We start from the raw sequence: 26,753 nt of genomic DNA, 5'->3' as shown, positions 1-26,753 counted from the left end.
CAAGGCCCACATCAGGCTCTCTGCTGTCAGCACAGAGCCTGCTTTGGATCCTCTATTCCCCTCTCTGACCCTCCCCACTTGTGCTCTCTCAAAAATAAATAAAACATTAAAGACAAATTTTTTTAAAAAACAACATAAGATCTAACGTTAAAGTGGTAAAAAGCAAGCAAGCACATTGGGAGAAAATCCAGCATTTCTCTAAGGGAAAAAAAATAATAAAGCTAGACATTTTCCAAATGCAAAATATGAGAAAACTTCATGAACTCCCTCAATTCTTTGGTATTACCAAAGTGGTCCTTCTTTTATTTCACCTATTCTTTTTTTACAGAGTGCTACTCTTGCTGTTTGTGTCTATCTGGAAAATCACTGGGTACCACATCAGTTTTATTTGATTTTAAAAACCACATAAGGCAACTGAGTGAACGGAAGAATGCAATACAACAATGGGATGCTCTTCAGCCCTCAGTAGATCTCATGACCAGCTGCAACCCAAAACCTGACCTGATACACCTTAAAACAAGGGGACTGAACACTAAAGCAGAAGTGACATCAGTATCGTGGCTGAACAGGACATTCCTCATTGGTGGCCCCCAATCCTGAACAACAATTTGGTATCTATCCACAACGAAAGTGCCTTTGTGGAAGCCTTGGAATCCAGCACCATATGCCAAGGAAACCAGAAGAAGGCTCACCCACCTGAGCATCAGGTAACAGGCATACAGACTTCAACCCTAGCTGTGGACCCTACGTTGGCTCATTAACTGGCTCCACCTTCTCCCAGCCATAGTCTGAGAAGCCCTAGAAAAAACTGTCTTAAACAATCACCTTCAGACAAGACAGTCTTTGTGTAAGTCCAGGTTTCCAGCGCAGAAGTTCCAATACATCACTCGAGCAAAAAAAATATGAGATTGGATGCACTGGAGAAGAAGATCCACCCTCTGCCAAAGCAGCAAGAGAGATCTTCTGGGCCCATGATTTCTCCTGTAGGGGTAACTGAGAACAAGTGAGCAAACACTCAACTTCCCCAGCTATATGGGACATTGCCAAAGAGGCTCATTTCTCTCTCACCCCATCGAGAGTACTCAATTGTGAGCTGCGTGACTGAGAGTAGAAAGACGCTGGGGGAGGGCTGCAGACAGTACTCTCAGAAAGCATTTAAAGGGGATGGATCCTAGGGCGCCTGGATGACTCAGTCTGTTAAGCGTCCAACTTTGGCTCAGATCTCATGCTTCGTGGGTTTGAGCCCTGCATCAGGCTCTGTGCTGACAGCTTGGAGCTTGGAGCCTGCTTCAGATTTTGTGTCTCCCTTTCTCTCTGCTCCTCCCCCACTCACACTCTGTCTCTCTCTCTCTCAGAAATAAATAAACATTCAAAAATAAAAAAATAAAGGGGATGGATCCCAATTACTCTATCACGGACTCCCATCAAGAAGCCACCCATGAGCCACTGTGGACACTTCATCCACAGATCCCACCAAATGGCTACAGGCAGACACTCACAGCACTCGGCTCACCTCACCCACACTCACCCTCCCCCTGTAGCCAGCTCCATGTGTATGCTCCTGACAGTGCTGGCAAGAGTGAATTTTGCCAGATGGCTAGTGAGCAAGCACAGAAAGCCAGCCCAAACACGTGGGCCAGAGACAGACAAAATACATGAGCTTTAGGGCCACCTTGGGGAAAATAAAAGAAAGGCAGTCAGCACCCAGCCTTGGGCACTGTAGAATTGAGAAGTTACACATGCTTAAGAATTCTGTACAAGAAAGAACAAGTATGGAGCATATGTATTCACAGATGGCCTAAGAAAGCCTCAGAATTCCTAGCAGGTCTGACAGAAAGTACTTCTCTCCCAAAGGCAGTTAGTAAAGACTGCAGGAGGTGACTGCTACCTCAAATCAAAGAAAGCAACACAAAACTATAAGGAACATCAAGAAAGCGTGATAGCATCAAAGGATTGCAATAATCTTTCAGTAACCAATTTCAAAGAAATAGATATTTGTGATTTACCCAATAAAGAATTCAAAAAAGTTGTTTAAAGGGAAATTCAATTACCTACAAGAAAACACAGGAAGATAATTCAACAACAACAAAAAACCACAAACAAAATCACAAGTTTAGCAAGAAGAGAGAGAAATCAGGGGCAGTCGGTTAAGCGTCCGACTTCAGCTCAGGTCATGATCTCACGGTCCGTGAGTTCGAGCCCCATGTCGGGCTCTGTGCTGACAGCTCAGAGCCTGGAGCCTGCTTTGGATTCTGTGTCTCCCTCTCTCTCTGACCCTCCCCCATTCATGCTCTGTCTCTATCTCAAAAATAAATAAAAATAAAAATAAATAAATAAAATTTTAAAAAAAAGGAGAGAGAATCATAAAAAAAGAACCAAACAGATACACTTTAGCCAAAGAATACAACAAATGAAAGGAAAAATGAAATACCATTAATATCAGAATAGATCAGTGCTCGCTTCGGCAGCACATATACTAAAATTGGAACGATGCAGAGATTAGCATGGCCCCTACACAAGGATGACACTCAAATTTGTGACGCATTCCAGATTTTTCTGAGATACCACCTCACACCAGTCAGAGTAGTTTAAATGAACAAATCAGGAGACTACAGATGCTGGTGAGGATGTGGAGAAACAGGAACCCTTTGCACTATTGGTGGAAATGCAAACTGGTGCAGCCACTCTGGAAAACAGTGTGGAGGTTCCTCAAAAAATTAAAAATAGATCTACCCTATGACCCAGCAATAGCACTGCTAGGAATTTACCCAAGGGATACAGGAACGCTGATGCAAAGAGGCACATGTACCCCAATGTTTATAGCAGCACTTTCAACAATAGCCAAATTATGGAAAGAGTCTAAATGTCCATCAACTGGTGAATGGATAAAGAAGATGTGGTTTATATACATAACAGAATACTACCTGGCAATGAGAAAGAATGAAATCATGTCATTTGCAGCAACATGGATGGAACTGGAAAGTATTATGCTGAATAAAATAACTCAGTCAGAGGACAGATACCATGTTTTCACTCATATGTGGAACTTGAGAAACTTAACAGAAGACCATGGGGGAAGGGAAGGGAAAAAATAGTTACAGAGAGGGAGGCAAACCATAAGAGACTCTTAAATACAGAGAACAAACTGAGGGTAGATGGGGGAGTGGGGGTTGGGGGAGAGGGGAAAATGGGTGATGGGCATCGAGGACAGCAGTTGTTGGGATGAGCACTGGGTGTTATATGTAAGCCAATTTGACAATAAATTCTATTCATAATTAAAATAAATAAATAAAATTTAAGCAAAAAAAACCAAAAACAGTATCAGACTAGATCAGGGGTACCTGGGTGGTTCAATTAAGCATCCAACGCTTGATTTCAGCTCAGGTCATGATCTCATGGCTCGTGAGTTCAAGCCCCACATTGGGCTCTGTGCTGACAGCTCAGAGCAAAAAGCCTGCTTCGGATTCTCTGTCTCCCTCTCTGCCTCTCCCCTGCTCAGGCTCTATCCCTCTCTCAAAAATAAACAAACATTAAGAAAAAAGCTTTAAAAAAAAAAAAAAAAGCTTATTTAAAGAAATAGTGGCTGAGAACTCCCCAAATCTAGGGAAAGATTTGATCAAGTTCATGACGCTTATAGGTCACCAAATAAAATCAACTTAAAGAAATCCTCTGCAAGATACATCATAATGATAAAACTGTCAAAAATCAAAGACAAAGATAGAATCTTGAAAGCAGCAAAAGAAAACACGCTTCCCTTACCAGGGAAGGCTCAGAGCAGATTTCTCAAAAGAAACCTTCCCAACCACAAAAGAGTGGGATGATATCAAAGTGCTGAAAGATAAATACTGCTAACCAAGAACACACTACCTGGCAGAGTTATCCTTTAGAAATGAAGGAGAGGTAAAGACTTTTCCAAACAAACAGAAGTTGAGATACTTCAGCACCACTAAACCTGTCTTACAAGACATGGTGAAAGGAGTTGTTTAAGCTGAAATGAAAGATGATTAACTAGTGACATAAAAACACGCAAAAATATACAACACTCAGTTGGTTAAGCGTCTGACTTTGGCCCAGGTCATGATCCCACAGTTAGTGAGTTCGAGCTCCACATTGGGCTCTCTGCTGTCAGCAAGAAGCCTGCTTCAGATCCCCTGCCTCACTCTCTCTCTGCCTCTCTCCCCTGCTCACGCTCACGTTCTCTCTCTCAAAAACAAACAAACCAAAAAGAATATTCTAATAACCGCTGGGTTAACCACTTAATAACTGTAATATAAAAGTTAAAGGGCAAAAGTATTAAGAATAACGATAGCTATAATACTTGGTTAAGGAATACACAACATAAAAAGAGATAAACTGTGGCATCAAAAACAGAAACCAGGAGGGGTGCCTGGGTGGCTGTCAGCTGAGCAACCAATTCCTGATTTTGGCTCAGAAAATGATTTCACAGTTCACGAGATCGAGTCCCACATGGGGTTCCTCACTAAGCGTGGTGCCTACTTGGGATTCTCTCTCTCCCTCTGTCTCTGCCCCTCCCCCACCTCTCTAAAAAAAAATAAACTTAAAAAAAAATCAAATGGGGAAGGAGTAAAAAAGGGTAGAGTCTTCGTATGCAATCAAAGTTGTTACCTGCATAAAACAGACACTATATCTATAAGATGTTTTACGTAAGCCTCATAGTTCTTGCTAAATAGTGTTTTGTTCAATCCCCCTAAAACCTGGAACAACTTAGAATAGATCTCTTAACCAAACTCAACTAACCGAGTTAATAGCAACAAATACTAGCTAATAAAGCACGCTGACCTCTAACTCTAGTGAGCTACTCTCTAGAATGCACACACTTTTCTCCCCTCATTTGGGCTAAATGTTTACCAAAGATCAGATATATCTGTTCCCAAGCCAAATATTTTTCTCAGTTAGATAAAATCATTTAATATTATGCAACCAATAAAATATGATTACAAAAAGAAAAAGCTGGTCTCCTCAAGAAAACAAATCAAATGACTAGAAATTCAAAAAGATGACAGGCTAAAAATAAGTGATGCTAAACTAGATGTGGGTAAGACTACTATAAAAGACTTGGGAGGGAGATTATAAAAATCTAGAAGAATTCTGTACCCAGATGAAAAAGAAAGTATAAACAATTCATTATGAGTACAGTTTCTAAAAGGATCACAACTCAGATCTCCAAACAAAAGAACCAAAGGCCTTGTCAAAAGTAAAAAAAAAAAAAAAGTTGGTAAATAAATACACTTTTATTGTTTTAAATCAAAACATCTCAGGGGTGCCTGGGTGGCTCAGTCAGTTAAGTGTCCAACTTTGGCTCAGGTCATGATCTCACAGTTCGTGGGTTCGAGCCCTGCATTGGGCTCTGTGCTGACAGCTCAGAGCCTGGAGTCTGCTTCAGATTCTGTCTCCCTCTCTTTCTGCCCCTCCCCTGCTCACTCTTTCTCTCTCTCTGTCAAAAATAAACATTAAAAAAAATTTTTTTTTAAATAAAACATCTCAGAAATGTATTTTGATTTCTTGCCTGAACATTTATTTTCAATAAACCGACTACCTTGTTTCTGCTTGCGATAAAGGTCCTTTTACTGTATTTCATGTCTCACAAGAAATAGTATTATTTTTAAATAAAAATTTAAAATATTTCCCTATATCTTTATTACCACACTTTGCCATTCTGTTTATTGTATTCCTAAATATATTTTTATCTTTAGCCTAAACAACTAAATAAATGATACACATCAATAGGATAGATACATCATAACCTGCTAAGCATGCATCATATATTTCTAATAGCTTTTATGTGGAACATATATCACAAAGTACTACCACTGCACTGCGAAAAAGAAATTTGTTTTTCAATTTAATAGTTAACATGCCAGCTAAAAATCAATGATATCTTTACAAAATTGAAATATAAACTTCATTTGCAAACACAGACAAGTGACCTGGTTTTTAAACTGTTAAATGAGAAGTACCTAAATACTTTTACTACCTTTTTTAATTACAATTCCCCCCAAAAAAGAGATAAGGAAAATATAGCAGTGTGGTCCAATGAGAAGTGCCAAAGCAGTTCTTACCTTCCGATTCTGATCATAAGCAGAGTCAATCCCCAAAATGCTATTCACTTCGACATACGGATATTTCTTTTCCAGGACACTGACCACATGTTCAACTTTTACTTTTTCTCCAGTCCTTACTTTGTTATAGATCTGAAGAAAGAAAAACCGGGTAACCCCCACACTTTTAAATCCAAATTTCAGAATGTTTATTACAAAAGATTTCTGAATATAGAGAAACATGGCTACTTTTCTTAAAAGGTCATATGGAACATATTAGCAATCCCTTTTTCATATACATCTTTAAGATGCCTTCTCATATTAGAAACTATATATTCTTAAAATGATCCAATCAGTTCATACATAAAGGCCCAAATGTAGAGTGGCTCAGCTGGTTAAGCAACCGACTTTGGCTCAGGTCATGATCTCATACTTTGTGAGTTCGAGCCCCACATTGGACTCTGTGCTGACAGCTCAGAGCCTGGAGCCTGCTCTGGATTCTGTATCTCCCTCTCCTTCTCTGCCCCTCCCCCACTCATGCTCTGTGTCTCTCTCTCTCAAAATTAAATACACATTAAAAAAAAATTTTAATGTGTTAATTTTTTTTTAATCTGAATACCTTTACATAATCCTTGAAATAAGAACTTATGGCCATCATGTTTAGGGGGATAAGTTATAAAATACATGCAGCAAATATCCTTGTTTTTAAAAAGCAGATATAAAACAAGTAACAACACAACTATGTCTTTATACATATAGTTAAACACCTAGAAGGATACAAGACAACCTTTTAATAGTGGTTGCCTTTAAGGAACAGGATTAGAGAGGGGAGAGAGAGAAATTTTAAATCGATTCACTTTAATAATATTTTCAAAAATTTTTTACAATGAACATAAAATTTTTGTTGTTGTTGCAATTAAAAATAAACAAAAAGAAATAAAAACTCATATTATCCTTTCCTTCATAGACACAGATATTGGCGGGAGGTGGGAGGCACAATTTTAAAAAACAGACGTTAAAACACATCCTCAACAACTTCTGAACTTCTTTCTTTCGTTCTTTCTTTCTTTCTTTCTTTCTTTCTTTCTTTCTTTCTTTCTCTGTAGCCCCACTGCTAAGCACCCCTCGCTATCACTTCTCAGAGATCCCAACAACAGCCCACCAACCAGTATCCCTGCCACTTTCTCTATCCTTGGTCAGACCCATGGTACATACATGCACCAGAACGTTTTTTATCTGGAGTTTAATCCTCTGCAATCTGGACACTCATGGCCTGGCCTGGCAGCCTCAATGGCTAGGTTCCTCTTTCAGCTCTGCTCAAGCCCCAGGGAATTGACAACAGGGAATTACTACCTCCGATTTGCAGCCATCATTCAACTCACTCCTGTTTTCCCTCCTGCACTCAGCTAGGACCACTTCCCACTCCACAACCAGGACATCCCTAGTGGAGGGAGTTCTGGTGTTGCTAGGGTGAGCTATGCTTAAACCATCTGCATGGTCGTGTCCCCCACCACACCGTAAGGGCTTTAAAGACGGGGGTGAAGTCTTACACTTCTCTGTATCCCTTGCAGCTAGTACCAGGCCTGGGAAATGGTGAGTCTTCAATAGATGATAGTCAAATAAATATATGAACATTTTAATAAAAAATGCTCTGGACTGAATCTCTAAACAACAAACATAAAAAATAGCATGTTGACATCATGTTTATAGGTTAAAAAAAGTGAAATGCTTTAAAGATGGTTTTCTAATAATTACCACTAACCTATAAGCAAAACAATTGTTACTTGTAAGTTTTTTATATATTCAAAACCAGGAAAAAAAATGAGAGTTCCTTGTTTGAACTTGAGCAATTATCTTAAGTATATATAAAAATCAGGGCATTTCAGAGTTTCCAAGGTAAAAAAAAAAAAAAATGGAGAAAATAGACAGTTAGAATTTATGATTTGAATATTAAATTATCATAAAGAACTTAGAGGGGAAAAGCAAACATTTTTTTAAACAAGCAAAGAACATCACATTTACCAAAAAAAATTAGTGACTTCAAATTACCAAAAGTCAGAAGACTAAGATACCTTAGTAGGGCTCCTAAGGAATCTATCTTAGTTGAAACCACAGCAGTCTATTATGAACACTGGTGAATCAGTAAAGGCAACTCCTTAAATATAAAATATGAAGTTTGCAAGAATAATTTATCATACTTCTTCTCTTCACAGAAATATAAAATCCTCTTAATTCATACTATTTCTTAGACGAAGTTAGATTAAGAAAATTATTCGCCATTTTGATTGAAAACATACATGTATCAGAGTTTGGAAGGCATGATAATCGTCCACTTCTTGGGCAACATAATTATACGCTCTCAGAATAGCCACTCCAGCATCTTGCATCCCATCAACATCTTCAGAGTCATTAACCACAAAGATTAAACCAATTCTGGGGAAGAGGGGGAAGGGCAAAAAGAAGAAAAAGAAACTTATCTCAAAAATGCAACTGGTTAAAAGGAATGGCATCTCTGATTCTCATTCACATACTGCAGCTTCCTCCAATGAAAACCTCCTCTACTGAAAAGCACGGTTCACATCCTACTCTAACATGGCGGGTAAAGGCACTCATCACTTGCAGAATAAAAGCAGGTTCCCAAAGGTGACTTAGACTGTTCAACTGTTAAAGCACACTGTTCTCACATGGTGAAATGAGGCCTTCACTGATGTGAAGGGTTTTGCTAGTTTTAGATGGAGACTTTATGGTTTTTAAAGAAAAATCAGAGGAAATAAATGTTTTCAGAATGTGAAAATCTATATAAAAAGGGGGGAGTGGATTTTGAGATTTAACATAGACAATATGAAAAATGTGAAAATGTTTACTATTATCCATCGGCAAAAAGCTACAACCAAGGTTCATGTTTATCACAATTTAAATTTTAGATTAAAAGAAAGAACCACAAAAAGATACATTACACATCTACAAAGTGGCCAAAAATAAAATAAGATTAAAAATAAACCCAAAAGCCTTTCACTGGCCCATACAGAAGTCATAGCCTACATACTGGAGCAAAACCAACAGAAGTGAGAACAGACAGTCTATTAACAAAGGGTGCTGGAAAAACTGGACACATTCACAGTGCAAAAACACAAATCTATACAGAGACCTTATACCTCTCACAAAAAATTAACTCAAAATGGACCATAAACATGAATGTAAAACACAGAACTACAAAATTCCTAGAAAAGAACACAGAAAACTTAGGTGATCTTAAGTGGGCAATGACTTACTAGAACTAACAGCAAAGACAGGATCCATGACAAAAAAAAAAAAAAAGGGGGGGAGCTAAACTTCATTGAAATTAAGAACTTCTGCCCTGTGAAAGAAACTGTGAAAGAAGAGAATGAAGACAAGCCACAGACAGAAAACCTGTGAGAAACACATATCTGACAAAGGACAGATATCCAAAATATACAAAGAACTCTTCACACTCCACAATAAAAAGTTGAAAACCAGGCAAAAGATCGGAATTGGCACCTCAGCAAACAAGGCACAGAGTTGGCAAATAAGCATAAAAAAAGACACCTGACATCATGTCATTCGGGAATTTCAGAATAAAATCACAATGAGATACCACTACACACCTATTAGAAAAGCTAACACCCAAAACATTGACAACGCCAAATTCTGGAGAGAATGTAGAGCTCATTATAGGAACTCTTATTCATTGCTGGTAAGAACGCAAAGTAGCACAACCACTTTGGAAGACAGCGTGGCAATTTCTTATAAAATGAAATATACATTTTACCCTAAGATAAAGCAATCACGCCCCTTGGTATTTACCCAAATGAGCTGAAAGCTTATATCCACACAAAAACCTGCACACAGATGTCTATAGCAGTTTTCTTCATTAATGCCCAAACTTGGAAGCAATCAGGATGTCTGTCAATAGATGAATGGATTAAAAAAACAAACAAAACTATAGTACATCTACATAATGGAATATTATTTGGCAATAAAAATAAATGATCTAGGGGTGCCTGGGTAGCTCGGTTGGTTGAGTGGCTGACTCTTGATTTCAGCTTTAGTCATGACCTCACGATCATAAGATCAAGCCCTGAGTCAGGCTCCACGCTGGGCATGGAGCCTGCTTAAGATTCTTTCCCCCTCTCTTCATCCCTCCCCCACTTCTGCTTTTTCTCTCTCTCAAAATAAATAAACATTTAAAAAAGAAAGAAAGAATCAAGCTACAAAAAGACATGAACAAACCTTATAATCATACTGCTAAATGAAAAAAAAAAGCCAATCTAATAAAGTTACCTACATCATGAGTCTGGGAAAGGCAAAATAATGGAGACAGTAAAAAAAACCAGTGGTTGCCAGTGCCTGAGAGGGAAGAACAAACAGGTAGGGCACAGGAGACTTGGAGGGCAATGAAACTATTTTGTATGATTATGTGATTGTGGAAACATGTCATCACACACTTGTCAAACCCATGGAATATACAATGCAAACAATGAACCCTAATGTAAGCTATGAACTTTAGTTAATAATAATGTATTAATACCAGTTAATTAGCTAACACTGCTCTAAAAAATACAAAGTCTATTAAAAAGAGAAAAAGGTAAAGCCTAAAAACAGAAGAAGAAAATACACATATCAAACATTCTGCTCTCCTGAGGTATGTGGACAGCGTGTGTATATGTAGATGGTAGTGGCAAGAGAGTTTGTTTATAGATGAAAATCGTTTTTGTTTTTTAAAATCTCACTTGTAACAGAAATCACATGAGGATTGACCTGTTAATTCTTATGAAAACAAAAATAAGGGCTAAGTATCTCCTCACAAAGGAATTCCCCTTTCCAAGTTTCCAATTTCTAGAAAGGGCATCAGAGTTTTTCTGTTAGCTAGGCCCTAAAATGCAGACTTCTGTTTCTCTCAGGCCCAGTTTCTCATCAAGTACCACTAGGGAGTCTCCCAGATTTGTCCTCTCCTCTCCTCAGACCCTGTCAATGCCCTGGTATACCACATCAACACAGACAAAGACTAAAACAACAGCCACTCTGCCTTGGGTCTCTCCACCAACTAAGCAAGCATGCTTCCCTACTACCTATGAGTTAAGTGACTTCTCACCTACCTTTGCAACGTGAAGACCTCATTCCCTCTTCTTGTCCCTCAATGCAATTCAATAAATATTTACTTAATGCCCACTGTGTACATGGGCCAACTTCTTTTATTTCCCTTTTAACCAAAATACACCTCTGTCTGTAATCTAGTAGTTTAGTCCTCCATCAAACCAGGGGGTATTCATGTTTTACATGAAAAATCTCACTAAACAAAAATCTCTGCTTTTCCATCAAAAAACCCCTCTATTTTCTTCAAAGCCTAACTGAAATCCGACTGTTCCATGAAACCTTTGTCCCTCCCAAATGTCTTAGTTCATAATCATTTGTTTCCCTGAAATCCTAAAGCACTTATGACCAGGACACAACCTAGCACCTGATCAAATATCTTCTTAAAGAGTCTGGAAGTACGCACGGTATTTTTTTCAAGAAGGTAGGAATACAGCTTAGATACTATCCACAGCATTTAGCTCAGTGCTGCGTACAGAACACACAACATTTGTTAGCTAGACTTTTCTTCTCTATTTTCATGTCCTCTAAGAATTCAAATTTTTGTCAGCACATAAAATTCCCAGACATTATTTGGAATGTAAGTGAAAATATCTTAGCATGTATATGTAAAAGCCTTAAAAAACTGGTCTTAAAAAGCACAGTGAAAAACCCACCCATTCAAGTACCCTGTTGGTAGATTTGGCAACACAAGTGAAATAAATGTGTCTGCATCTACAAAAGGCTGTATGCACATTTAGTTCTTGTCAGTCTAACAAAAGTTATTGGCAAAACTCTTTATCTCCACCGAAAGGGGAAATAGGCCCTGTCATGTGGACACTTACCTAGGAAAACTCCCTTCCACTGGGAAGCAAGATGAGACCACAAATTATTTTTACATGAGCTATTAAGAATTCAATGGTATAAGCCTTTATTCACTGAGAATGAAATTTTCTGCCTCAAAAGATACTGCTTCATACTAAGCAAAGATATAGAGGTCATTAATGATCTATTAATTATCCATGGCACCAGACTTGCATTTAAAAATGACAAACGAAACCTCAGCTAATTAGATATATATCATTCAATCAATACCAGTGTTACCTTAGTGGTATATGATTACTGAGGAACATCTCAGCTGTGTTAATCAACTCTGCTGTGGTCTCATGAGCAGGATCAACTATGAAAACCTGTGAAGGGGAAAGGGGGAAAGGAACATATGAAATGAAATTTATTCAAATGTAACAGGGCCAATGAAAATGCCATTACTCTTTGCACTTCAAGGTAATCTTTTTCAGTTACTCTTGAACCACATAAAAGAGGAGGTACACAATAGCAGTTTCCCTCCTTTATGTTCAAAGAATTCAGTACTAAATTCTCACGGTGTTCTGCTAATAGCATGGGAACTGTGTTCCAGATTCCTAACACCCATACTTCTACTACACCTAACAAAACCCAAGTTTTAGCAACTCTCCTACCTTAGAAAATGGAGATTACCTCTTTTTGTGTATTCAATTGTAAGCATCTCTGAATTAAGAATTCATTTAGAACTTAACTTTTAAATCCCAATACTAGCTATTATGTATTAAGGTCTCATGATGTGCTTCAAATCCATGTATAATCTCATTTAATAAAGTTCAGATATATGGGTAAGAGAAACAGAATGAAATTTTGACTGAGAAGGAAAAAAGTGGCTTCAAGAGTCAGGCAAGTACAGAGGATAGTTTCGCTTACAAGTTCTGGTGAAGGAGACCCCTAATCTCTTTAAGAGCAGATGATGGCAAAGGAAGAAATAAGAGGAAAAAAAGAGGGCAAACTAAGAAACCTCTTCTCTCTCTTGAAAGCAGTGAAATAAAGAAAAACAAGTAGGAGCTCACAGATTTGTTTAAGGAAATAAACTGAACTATCAAATTTTAGAGATTAAGACATTAAAGGAAAAGAGTAGCAACATATTCATCTTCTGGGTAAAACTATCATAAAACTAATATAACACAACCTAAACTTTCAGGTTAAGGTAACATTTCCTTACACCCTGATGGAGGCAGTAATGCTACTGTGACGTCTCACAGCCCTATATGTGATAAATACATTTAAAAACCCTTTCAGATGGGGCGCCTGGGTGGCTTGGTCAGTTAAGCGTCCGACTTCGGGACTTCGGCTCAGGTCATGATCTCACGGCCCGTAAGTTCGAGCCCCGCGTCGGGCTCTGTGCTGACCGCTCGGAGCCTGCAGCCTGTTTCAGATTCTGTGTCTCCCTCTGTCTCTGCCCCTCCCCTGTTCATGCTCTGTCTCTCTCTGTCTCAAAAATAAAAAAAATTAAAAAAATAAACCTTTCAGATTGAATATGGAGTTAGAAGAACATATTTAGTGGTCATAGTGGTGATAGAAGCAGCTAGTATAGGAGAGAAGTGAACAGTCTATATGGCTGAAAGGTAGGGGAGAAGTGGGAGAAGTCAAGGGAGAAACAGAGCTTATGGCTACACAATGAGTTTTACTCACCATGTTATGCAAGTTTTTCCTGATCTGCCGGATAACCCCAGGAAAGGTGGGTCGAAGCAATTCTTGTAGACTAGAAGGCCATGAATTATATCTGCTGTCAACCTCCAGGTTGTTGATCCACTAGGGAGGAAAAAAACAAAACAAAACACGGTGCATACACTTTAGTCGCCATTAGTGAAAAGTGCTAGAACTGTCCGTAAGACTTGAAATGATTTTAAGAAGAATCACATGGAAAGCACCATTTTCAAAATTACAAAGATCAAGTATAAAAATGAGTGACTAAAGCACAAGCCACAGAATAAAAGATATTTGCAACCTACAAAACCAATAAAAGGACTAGGGTCAAGACAATGTACAGAAATCTAACATAACAATAAAAAAAAGGCCCCCAACATATGAGAAATGAAAATCAGTCATGGAGATGAAGAAATTTACAGAGGAAATTCAAAAGAGCAATTAATACAAGGAAAGGAGTACATCTTCACCAATAATCTGAGAAACAGAAACTAAAACCACAGTCAAATTTCACACTCATTAAACTGAGAAAAAGTTTAAAGTTTGTCAATATCCAAGAATAGGCAAGGGTATAGAGTAATGGGAGCTCTGACCCAACACTGGTGCTTGGAACAGTCACTTTAGGGAAAACAAGGTAATAAAGTAAGACTTTATTACTACCCTACCACTAAGTACTCCAGTTCTATGCATCTACTCCAAATAAATTCTCACATATATGCACAAAAAGAGAAATACAAGAAGATATTGTACTGCTTATCACAGCAACAAAATCGGGCACAACCTAATTCCATAAAGGGAGCAGTCAGTAAACAGTATGTACCATTTCTATAAAAAGGGCAAGGAGGGAAACTACGGGTATGTTACTTTGTTCGTGTAAATAGAGTATTTAAGGAAAGATACACAAGTAATTGATAATGCCTGTTACTTCTAGGGACAAAAACTGAACAGCTGGGTGATGAGACTTTTCAATACATACCCTTTTGTATGTCTGAATTTTAAACTGTGACTGTATGAAAGATTTTTTTTAATAAGCAAAATATAAAACATGAGAAGATAAACAACCTTTTTGGATCAACCTACATAAGTCTGACAAAACTACTGAGTAACAAAAGGACAAAGAATACTGCCATGGCATCTTCAAAATTTCAAGACATACAGTAGGAAATGCATACGTACTTCTGAAGAGGAATTACTTGCAGGGAGAAAACGGTGAACTGGGAAGAGAGCTAAAGAGGACTTGGATGGAAACATTGTTTTCTTCCAAGAAAACAAGATTTGACACAAAATGATTAAATGTTAAGGCAGAGAAAGTATGGGATGGGCCATATTGCTGTTACTTACATTCATCTCTTTACTCTTTGTAATTACAAATGTTTTTAACAGGAAAACAAATGACATAACAATATTTATCAAAATAACACCTACATTACCCAGAGAGAACTCAAATAATGATCATCTTTATTTGACATAATTTTCTTTGGAAAAATTTTCCCTATGATAAATGCTGTATAGAAACCAAGAAAAAAGGATAGGAGGGCCAAGGATGGGTCAGGCAGGATGGGCCAGGCACATTGCTAATATTAATTGTGCTTTGACCACAAGTGCCCAGGACAGCTCTATTCCCCTCATTCTCTTTTATACACAAGGAGACATCAATACAGCAGATATAAATCTATATAAATCCTTCACATACAAAATAAAGTTCTTTTTTTTTTAGTTTATTTATTTTTATTTATTTTTTTTTTTAATTTAGAGAGAAAGGGAGAAAGAGTGTGTGCACATGCACGCGGGGGAGGGGCAGAGACAGGAAGAGAGAGAAATCGAAGCAGGCTCTGCATTGTCAGAGCAGAGCCCAATGCGGTGATCGAATCCACAAACCGTGAGACAATTACCTGAGCCTAAATCAAGAGCCTAACACTTAACCTGCCTGAGCCACCCAGGCTCCCCAGTAATCAAAGTTCTTTTAAAGGATATTAGCCAGGGTACCTGGGTGGCTCAGTCAGTTAAGCTTCTGACTCTTGGTTTCAGTTCAGGTCATGGTCTCATGGGTTTGTGAGCTTGAGCCCCACATCGGGCTTTGCACTATCAGTTCAGAGCCTGCTTGGGATTCTCTCTCTACTTCTTTATCCTTCCATTGCTTGTGCACGTGCTCTCTCTCTCTCTCTCTCTCAGGATAAATAAACTTTAAAAAAAATGTTTAAAAAAAAAGATAATAGCCAAAGAATGATATTCTACACAAAATTACACAAGACTTGGATGCAACTGAGAAAATACAAATTCAGCATTCTTTTTTCCCCAAGAGATGTTCAGCTGAATCCTAGGGGGATACAAAACTGGAAAAATCACTGTCTTAACCACATTAAATATAATAATTCAACTTTTAGAGCATTTAAGAGACTACTTTGGGGCGCCTAGGTGGCTCAGTCAGTTAAGTGTCCAACTTCAGCTCAGGTCATGATCTCACAGTTCGTGGGTTCGACCCAGGCATCAGGCTCTGTGCTGGCAGCTCGGAGCCTGGAGCCTGCTTCGGATTCTGTGTCTCCATCTCTCTCTGCCCCTCCCCTGCTCATGCTCTGTCTCTCAACAATAAATAAATGTTAAAAAAAAAAAAAAAGAGAGACTATTATATACACATGGTCCCATATAAGCAGTTGCTGTACATCACTGTTTGATGCCAATAAAGGAGATGATAGAAATAACTTACCTCTCACAAAAGACAAATGAGAAAGACGTAATAAAATGTCTGCCCAGAATGCCCTTGGACACTCAAACGGAATACCTACTGAAATAGCAGGACTCCTGATGTCTACAGCATAGTCAGCTTCAGAGGGCTGGATGTTCAGTTTCAAAACATTATGCAGAGAAAGACCTTCTATTCCCAATCTATGCAGACCTTCCATTACCCGAGCTTCATTCCTCAACACATCAAACAGACTGGAGAATGGGGGAAAGTAGGTATTTAGTAGAAAAAGCTTCAAAAAAAAAAAAAACCTCACCATGAAAAAACTATCCATTCAAACTCAATGCCCTGTTCAAACCAGTCAAGAAATCAAAAAAGGGAGCTCTTCCCCTTGCTTCATCTTGTCAAAATACATCAAACAAAGTACATAGGACTTGCTTCTTGGTGCATGTTTATTTATACTTATCCATGTATATACCAGGCATAAAATTATCTCTAAATATAAACACACAATTTGAGGATGAAATAATCATCTGTATTTTACATTGCATATTTTTTAAAAACACTACAGTAACCTCTCTGTATTTCTTACAACTGCACATAAATCTACAGTTATCTCATAATTAAAAATCTATTTTAAAAAAATACATTATATAGATTTAACATAAATTTCAACATCAGTGTCAATTTACAAGGTGCACACACATATGACCACAGTATAAGGTCTAGAGGAATTTATACCCAATGTAGAGGTTTCTGAGGGAAGGTAGAAAAGATGGGGAGGAGGAAGAAACAAGAAGCAAAGATGAAGACGTTACTTTTCTTAGTTCTTTTATCTGGGTATTATTTAAAACTGTTTAAATGAGCAAGAACTCAGTTTGTAAATCCTGAAAAATTAAAGAGATATGTGTATATTTTTTATTTAAAAAAAAACAACATATATGGGCAATCTTTATTTAAAGTTTCCACATCCATTTTACTTTTTACTAGCTCTAAAAAGCAGTATGAGAACATTAACAGTTCAATGAAAATAATTAATGTGAAAAATATCTTACTGTGGGAACTGGCTCTTCTGAAGCATTAGCAATAAAATTTTATTTTTACTATTATGAAACCCAGTGTCAACTGTATCAACCTTAATCCCAAGGACAAAATCTGAATTCTATCTATCCACTCTCCTCCCCCACCCCCCCTGCAAAAAATTCATGAGACCAATTCAGAGCAAGTTAATACTGAGCCACATTTTAACAACACAAAAAGGGTAGATACTCAAATAACATATGTAAGACAGAACACCTTCTGAGACACCAGATGCATAGGCATTTTGAATAAATCTACTTCACACTGTTTCCAGAAGTAAAAGAACCTGCTTGAGCTCTCTCTTTTTTTTATGGTTGAGAGGAAAACTATAGCTCTAAAAGGGCACCCTCAAAAGACTTGGGCCTTAAATGTCCAAGACCTTGAACATACATCAAATGACAGGGTCACCAGGGTAGCTCAGTCTGACTCTTGATTTCAGCTCAGGTCATGATCTCATGGTTTGTGAGTTTGAGCTCTACATCAGTCAATTTGAAGCCTACCTGGGATTATCTCCCTCTCTTCCTCTCTCTCTCTGCCCCTCCCTCCCTCCCTCTCTCTCTCTCAAAATAAATACATAAACTTAAAACAAAAATGACAGTGTCATCCTGCCCATCCCAGTCATGAGCCTACCTAAATGCATTTACCTGGTAATAAGCCATCACAATCTGAACATGTTACAAGGAGCTAACACAGTAATTTTTTTTTTCTTTTAGTGCTCTCATTTATTTTTGAAAGAGAGACAGAGCAAAAGCAGGGGAGGGGCAGAGAGCAAGAGAGATGGAGACACAGAATCTGAAGCAAACTACAGGCTCCAAGCTGTCAGCACAGAGCCTGACGTGGGGCTCAAACTCACAAGCCATGAGATCATGACCTGAGCCGAAGTCTGACAACCAACTAAGCCACCCAGGCACCCAACAAGAAGCTAACATTATAAAATCTTTTCAGAAAATGAAAAACATTATCCATACCTGAATATATCCTGTGTATCTAAATCAATGTGAAGTCCATTGATGAACAGTGCTGAGTCTCCAGGTTGTAATCCTAAAGTTCCCTTGAAATACTGAAATATTTAAAAAAAAAAAAAAAAAAAAAAATTGTTAAGAAGCAAGAAGAGGATGTTTAACAAAAATTTCCACGTTTCTAACTTTATTACATGTACAAATGTTGGCATCCTCCTATTTACTAAAGGAAACCCTAAGGATGGGTTAAGATTTCCTTTTATGTACTCCCACAGATCTTTCATAGCATCTATTTTGTTGTAATGAAACTGCTGGTTGTGATAAAATACACCTCTCCTCCCTCCCTCCTTCCAACTTTGATTAATACAACTGTTTAATGTCAGAGAAGGAGGAGAAGGAAGGAGACTGGTTAAATAAGCCAAGTGCTGAGGATCATTTTTCATAAGAGACTTCTGTTACTCTTGCCTGTTTATGATGCCAAACAAGGTGGTAACAGCAGTCACTAACAGCTGGGCCTCCTGATGAACTCCAAAGACCTAATTTGAAAGGGTTCAAAATCCCACACCTCCCTGAGACCTTCAAACTAACACACATCAAGAAACTGAGTTGCTGCCCCGAGGAAGCACCTATGTGCAAACTAACTCTCCAAGCGCTGGTCTCCATGGGGCGCCTCAACTGCTGCTCCCTGAGGTGGTGGCTGCCATGGCACACAGGTGACTGTGCAGCCCTTCAGACCTGCCCGACCCATCCGACACACTGCTTGGATGTGTCAGCTTCTGTTGACTTCTACCCTTTCCATTTAATTCCTCTTTCCTTGGGAGCCGCTCCACACAGCAAAGGGAAGAAACTACTCAGATACTAGGGATGGAAATTAAACCTTTAGTTCTCATGGGGCTGGGGGAAGAAGGGCAGGGACCAGTGAGCTTCCTTCATGTCCCAGTAGTCTGCAGACTCAGTAAACTTCAAGGTCTAGTATTGCATGGGTAAAGCACAAAACAATGACGAAGCCACAACATTTGCTTCTTTGCCTTGAAGGATTAAATGGCAAGTAAAATAAGGGGAAAATGGAAAGCTGCATCAATTCAGAATTGGAATTTCTTACGTTAGGAAGGAAAAACTCCATGTCCACTCACACCTAGGCCATAAGTACAGCACCCTCTGACTGTAAGAAACACAGATTCTGAGCTGCTAAGCATAACTCATATCCGTTTCAAGATCTGGTAATACAGCAAACTTCACTTTTGAAAATTCATCACACTGAAGATTTAATGTTTGTACACATTTTTGCATGTTTTATACTTTTGTATTTTATACTTTAATATTTAATCAAGAAACCCTGAAGTATCTAGGAAGTACTATAGCCTATGTAATCTAATGTTCTGTCCTCTTGGTGGGGAGAGCCCTGAAAGTAAGATAATATTTAATATTGCTATTCTGAAAATCAAAAACAAGGTAAATAAAAAATGTCAATAAGGTTTCTTCAAATTAGTAAATATTGGAGATAAATTTGGTTTACTTATCCCTCAGATCTATTTAACTAATATCTTCTATGTACAGGTTTTAAAAATCTGGGGTAAAGACAGATTGAACACAAGCATTTCTTTCCCTCCTAAAACTCTATTGAAATGACAGTTTTTTAAAAAGGGATTTTTATAGAGTTATAAATCCACAACAACAAAGAGAACAAAAGAGAAAAAGGGCAACTAATTTTGGAAGCTAGAAAGGAGATATGTGAGTAGCAAGAGTTTTAACAACCCTGAGAAAGCTAAAGGCTAGGCTGACAGTGGGGAAAGCCAACAGAAACCACAAGTTACCCTGTGGAACTCCTCGAAAGGCTCAAGAATTGGCAGCACAAAGAACACAGGTAAGAGGGGGTAATTACTAGCCTAAAAAATGAGTTCTGATGTATAGCTTTTTAAAGATAAGAGCCCCCAGACTCCCCGGTTGATTTCATGGAGCAAGGTCCCTCCACTCCAGAAAAATGGAATGCTTTCATTCCCTGTGAAAGAGTGAAAGAATCTGGGAACTCAGGGAAATGAAACACAACTGAGAGCGGGAATCCCATACGGAAAACAGGGGACTGAGTGGAAGCTCCTGAATGTTCTTTTCTACTTGGCTTCTACCACTCCAGCAGCCAGACTTCCCCTTCTAGGTAAGAAAGGATCAGAAGATACTTTTCTGGGGACTGAACAGCTCAAGAGGAAAAGTTTCAGACTGACACACTGGGACAAGCTAGGAAATGGCCATAACAGGATAGCCTACAGTCAAAAAGCCTCAAGGCTTGCCATCGGCTCCTTACTGCTACTGCCTCATTCTCTTCAATATGAGCAGCAATCACCAGACATGTAAGGAAAGCCTCTAACATTAAAGACAAGAAACCAAGACAAAAATAAAGTCAACTTAAGAGGAAACAGATACAAAAGAGAAGAAAACATACATATACACTACTGACACGTTCAAAATGACATGAGAACACCATAAAAAAAAAAGGATCAAAGAACAATAACCCTTGGAAATTAAAGATTTGACAACTAAAGGAAAAAATGTCAACAAAGGGGTTGAAAATCCTCCCCTAAAAAGTTTTAAAGTAAAACACAAAAGAATTGGAAAATAGGAAAGAAAATACACATTTTTTAAATTAGGCCAAGCTAGTCAAGGAAATGCAACATCTTAAAAATAAAGAATTCCAGGAAAACAAAAGAGAGAAACTAGATGGAAAAAATGCAAGGAAATAAATCAAGAAAACTTCCCAAAACTCTAGGAAATGATTTTCCAGATTCAAAGGGCCCATCAATCACTCAACAGTACAGAGATTTCTTTAAAGGGCATAGCACTGTGAAATTTCAGACTACTAGAGCCAAAAACAACACCCTGAATGATTCTGGAAAGAAAAACTAGATCTCATACCAAGGCTTCAGACTTCTCAATAACCACAACAGAAACCAAAATTCTAAGAAGCAATGCCTTCAAACTGTCACCATTGACCCCTGAACTCAAAACTGACCCATTGAACTCAGGAAATTCCTAAAAGTTTCTGTCAGTCAAGTTCATCTCTTAGAAACTAACAAATTGCTAGAAAAGGAAAAGAAACTATTTGAGGAAATATGACACCTGTGCAAATGAATCAGAAAGTGCTCCACAGCTTCCTCAGCTTCATTACAATGTTAAAGTCCCCTTCTTGGAACTATTCATCCAAGCCCTAATAAAGGAGCCAGCCTACCTCTGTTAAGAGTAGTCATGGTTTTGGAAATTATTCCCTGTGATCTCCCTATTTCTACAAATAAAGATGACCTTGTGAGGCAATTCCTCCTGGTGTGGTCTCTGTCTGTAACTCACCAAGAAGCAACTCACTTTGGTCCAGTAACAAAACTTCTAAAGGACTTCCAATCTAGATTTCTATACTCAGCCAAGCTATCAATAAAAACAGAAGTGGAAAATTGATTTCTCAGAATCTGAAATGCAACTTTTCTCATGAAGAATGATGTACTGCACCAAAAAAGGGAGTAACCAAAAACAAAGAATACCAGGAACTCAAGAAATAGGAGATCCAACAAAAGAGATTAAAGCAAGGTCCCAGGATAACTGGTATGCCCTAGACATAAAGAACAACCAGAACATATTGGAGCAGAACAAAAATTAATAAAATCACAACATGAAAACACAGAGAAAGTGGAGGGATGGGGAAGTGCCAGTACGGAGTAGTGGCAGACATGGGGGTGAGGGGCAGTGAAAGAAAGTTAAATGTCATCCTTGTAATGGGAGACCGACACAGAAGACTTGAAACTGGAAAACAAAGCACTAATTTAAGTTTACTATAAAGCTGGGGATAAACATCAAAACAATCAGCTAAGGGTTGAAAATAGATGCTTCTAGCAAGGAGGACAAAACAGGAATTAAGTCCAGGAGCCTGGGTGGCTCAGTTGGTTAAGCACCTGACTCTTGATTATGGCTCAGGTCATGATCCCAGGATCGTGGGATTGAGCCCCATGTCAGGCTCCATGCTGAGCAAGGAGCCTTGCTTAAGATTCTCTCTCTCTCCCTCTCTGCCCCTCTCTCCTGCTCGCTCACATTCTCTCTCCTTCTCTCTCACAGATAGATAGATAGATAGATAGATAGACAGACAGACAGATTAAAAACAGAGAGTAAGTCATGTTAGGGGGATGCTGCTTATCTAAACAAAGTGGTGGCACCATCTGATATTTCAATTATATTCATATTCAACTTTAAATATTAAAAACATAAAAAAAGATTACAGAAATGAATAAAACACCACTATCTTTGGTAAAAGTTTGTTCAATGTCATTGATGTAACTCAGATTTCCTCATCTTTAAAAATACAATACAAAACAGAAAGACCACTGGGTAATACCTTCTGATTCTCTTCCACTTCGGTTCTAAGTTCTGAACTCACTGCTGTTTTTGTTATTGCTCTAAAGAAATAAAAATGTTATCGATGTTTAGTTAATTTCCCTATATTTGTATGTAAAACAACAAATTCCTTAATACAAAAAAACAAAAAAATCTTCACCTTTACAAATAATACATTTCTCCACTCAGATGTACATATTTTTTCATTACTTCAACATACAACATCACAGAAAAGTAGCAGTAATAGCAGCATTTTAAATCAAGTGCAGTTATTCCAAAGATCTTAGGTTAAATATATGTAACTCTATTCCTATACACAATCTCTACTGCTCACAGACTAAGGGATAATGTTAAACTAAGGTGACAAACTGCTCATGCTACTTAAGCACTTTTGGTGGAGGTGGCATCCTACATGTATATCTTCAATAGCATACTGACTTAAATGAGATTGTACTATATGATTTATAAGTCTTTCTAAGAAATGGTTGCCAAGACTAACCAAATAAACAAACTTATTTATAAAGCATCTCACATAAGAAGTCAAGAAGTCAAAATAGCTCATTCAGTTACTCAAGAAAAACAATGGCAACCATTTAAGTTGTTAGTCTCTAAAAATTTGGCTTTTAAAAAGATTTATGAGATGTGGAGGATATTATACAACTGAAAGCAGTATTTAAAAAGCTGCACTCAAAATCTTACTGTCACCATGAACAAGTCAGCCTATAGAACTCATCTGCCTCATTGACTTTAAATTAGATGATGTATACAAAACTCTTCAGGAAGAAAAACACAGTCGCTGCTAGACCCTATATTAGTTACATCCGCATACATCAGATTTTGTTAACTCATCTAATCCTGACAGGCAGGGATCGTTATTTCCATTTTAATGCTGGGGAAGTGAGGTAATGAGAAGAGAGGTAATTATTTGCAAATGTCACACAGCTAGCAAGGCAGAGCCAAGGACACAACCTACATGGGTCTCCAACCCCACAATGTACGGTACTGCCAACTTCCCAGAAAGATAGCGTCATCAGTGGCATGGTGCTGGTATTAAAACTTTAATTTTCTAAGCATTTTCATATTTTACTTGTCTCATTTTGCATGTAAACATGAAGATAATTAGGTATATAGTAAAGAGAAGAATGTCTTAGAGCCTTACTCTTCATTACCTGGCTTTGGTAGGAAAATTTTGACTAAGATCCTTCATTACCACCAAAGCTAATTCAGCAGGAGCAGCCAAGATTCGGGCAGCAGTCTGGAAACTGAGATCTGCAACAAGGTCAAGTATAAAGTGTATTAATCTAATGCAATGAGAAATAAGGGGAAAAAAACATTTATTTCTCATTATTTTCTTGGCAATTGAGAATGTTTTAGAATGCAACCATTTCAGAGAGCACCCATGGTTTAATTCTAGGTTTTGTTCAATTCCTAGTGTTTATTGTTACATTGCTTGCTATACTTGCATAAAACACTAGAGATATACTAACACATTTACATTTAGCATAGGATAAATCCATCCCAAATCCTTTCCATTTTTATGAATTTACAATATACCACAAAGTATAGTAAAAGTCTTTAGTAAATTATGCTTAAAAAAAATTTTTGATAAAATAGACCTTTGGGCCAGAAAAACACACATATCCTTCATGTTAATATGTCTTTAACATTTGACAGATACACTATTCAAGAAATGTATATATAAAGAAATAGAAAAACTAAGACAAACATTATAAACTTAAGTATCTGTTCACACAGAGAAAGATCTGGCACTCATTTACATACATACTTCTGCATACTGTTAATCTGTCTACAAAAGGACTTCCTTTCTTTTCTGATTAATCATAATCCCTTTATCGTGAAAATCTGTGGTACCCTGAGAATCAGGCAAATAAATAAAATTAAATTCAAATTCTATTAGTTTTTTAATACCATAAAATTCAGTCAAAAGTAGGCCGGTGATTCCTCTACATATTTGTTACCTTGCAATTGCCAAACTTTTAAAGGAGCCATTTCATTGGTGCTCTCCACAAGATGTTTTCTGAGTTCCTTCAACTGTCCCTTCAGGTCAGGGTGCAGGTCTCTGAAAGAAACATAAAATCAGTCCTTTAACATGTCTTTTCTTTCTCAAAGCACACGTAGAAGTTGGCTCCAACTTTATATTCATGATTTTCCCCTTAGCAATAAGTAAATTCCTACAATAAAGGGAAAATATTAGAGCAGAATTATTTTTCTTAAAAAATAAGTTAATACAGAAAATGACAATCTTTTAAACCATAAAATTTACAGATTAAAAAATGAATCACCACTACAGTGATTCTCTATGTCAGGGAGAGGGAATGGGACTGAGAGTGGGGACAAAGGGGACCCCAAGTCTACCTGTAGTGTTTTACCATTTCTTTCAAGTAAAAGAAGGCATGTGTTGGAAAAAAACTTCATAAATAGTTCTTTGAAACAGAAAAGCATGTACAATTACAACCATCAATTCTGGGTGATGAGCACATGCGTATGTTCTATTATTTTCCACACTTTTCCTCAATCTTTTTAAATTCTCAAAATAAAACTGGAAATACAATGCTGCCAGTCCCAAGATGGATTTCTTTCAGCTACATGCCCATAAATCCTTCCATCACATGAATAATACAACTTAAGTTAACCGAGAGCACTGGGTTTCACTTAGTTTTATCTTGAAATACAGTGCATTCTATTTAAAGCTAGTAAAACAGAAGTTATCAGAGGCAGATATGTATCATTTAGATCAGACAACAGATGGCTTGTTGAGTAATTCTGTTCTTTTAAATGCTAGCAACTAAAAATTTCTTAAATGCCACATACAGAAAGTAAAATATTTACTCAGATCCTTCACCTTCCAACCAATCCATTTCCAACCAGTTACTACGTCTTCTTCATGATGATCATATCCGAAAATGGTCCCATTATTCTAGATAGCTAAACAACTATTCCGAATGTGCAAAACGGAAAACGTCTTTAATATGCTACATACTACCTTTGTGCTCTAAATACATAAGATCATAATGCTATCCAAAAATCAAACATAAAAAACATGAATATGAAAAAATATTCTGGAAAGCTGGGTCCAATAAAAATGAAACCTGACTGCATACTAATGAAGCCAAAATGATGTTAAACACAATGAAACATTCATATGCATGGGATGGACTCAACATGTCCACAGAAATTCAACATGAACAGAGTCATCTTTGCTAACCTGTTAGTCTGGTTAAGTCATTTCACTGGGCCCAATGTTAAAGTTCAAGTATGTGAAACTGGCCTACACATACTTCTTCATGATCTTTCCTTTACAAAAAACAAACAAACAAACAAACAAACAAAAACGAGAAAACGCCACCGTAGATGTCCTAATTAAGATTTCCAGATAAAGCAGAAGTCCGGGCTCTGAACAATTATCAAGGCATAATAGAAATAACTACAACATTTAAAGTAACTACTAAGAAGAATTTTCAGTCATAAATTTCTCTGAAACTTTCATAAAATGGCTATGAAATTTTCTTCAAGAAAACATCTCTATCCTCTTTCATATAAAGTGAAATCTAGGGAGCCTGGATGGCTCAGTTGATTGAACTTCCAACTTTGGCTCAGGTCATGATCTTGCTGTTTTGTGAGTTTGAGCCCCGCGTCAGGCTCTGAGCTGTCAGCAGAGATTTATCTGTGTCTCCCTGCCTCTCTGCCCCTCCCCCACTCTTACTCTGTCTCTCTCAAAAATAAAGATTAAAAAAATAAAGTGAAATCTAATATATATTTCAACTAAACGTGTATAAGATCTACTGCACCTCTTTTGCATTGTTTCAGACTACGTTTAGCTTAAGTAAATAGCTATGACCTTTTAAAGTACTTTGTCGATTTTCTTGGGAAAAACTGGGTGAAAAAATTAGATGTCTCCTTTTATGTGTAACTTTATGTCATCAAATGCAAGGCCCAGAAAACAAAATCAACTAAAGCCATAGGCAGGAAGCCATAATATCA

The 26,753-nt window shown here is 37.6% G+C and overlaps 1 protein-coding gene and 1 non-coding gene across 3 annotated transcripts in view; one reads left to right on the top strand and one right to left on the bottom strand.

The window, feature by feature from the left end:
- Positions 1-26,753, bottom strand: part of UGGT1 (UDP-glucose glycoprotein glucosyltransferase 1) — a 108,517-nt gene that overhangs the window by 60,097 nt on the left and 21,667 nt on the right. For both annotated transcript variants that reach the window (XM_019469494.2, XM_019469495.2), the window contains exons 9-17: positions 24,731-24,831; positions 23,921-24,020; positions 22,753-22,813; positions 18,393-18,484; positions 16,448-16,598; positions 13,650-13,769; positions 12,255-12,340; positions 8,357-8,492; positions 6,081-6,212 (exon numbers count right to left, since the gene is read on the bottom strand). In XM_019469494.2, the coding sequence (XP_019325039.2) occupies positions 6,081-6,212; positions 8,357-8,492; positions 12,255-12,340; positions 13,650-13,769; positions 16,448-16,598; positions 18,393-18,484; positions 22,753-22,813; positions 23,921-24,020; positions 24,731-24,831 (979 nt within the window). The remainder of the gene's footprint in view (positions 1-6,080; positions 6,213-8,356; positions 8,493-12,254; positions 12,341-13,649; positions 13,770-16,447; positions 16,599-18,392; positions 18,485-22,752; positions 22,814-23,920; positions 24,021-24,730; positions 24,832-26,753) is intronic.
- Positions 2,453-2,556, top strand: LOC128772641 (U6 spliceosomal RNA). Its single transcript, XR_008416805.1, has one exon. It is a non-coding gene; the product is annotated as a U6 spliceosomal RNA (small nuclear RNA).

The sequence above is a fragment of the Panthera pardus genome, unplaced genomic scaffold, assembly GCF_024362965.1.
Source record: "Panthera pardus isolate Hobbes unplaced genomic scaffold, ASM2436296v1 HiC_scaffold_10, whole genome shotgun sequence".
NCBI lineage: Eukaryota > Metazoa > Chordata > Mammalia > Carnivora > Felidae > Panthera > Panthera pardus.
This window is presented reverse-complemented; position numbering and strand designations above follow the sequence as displayed.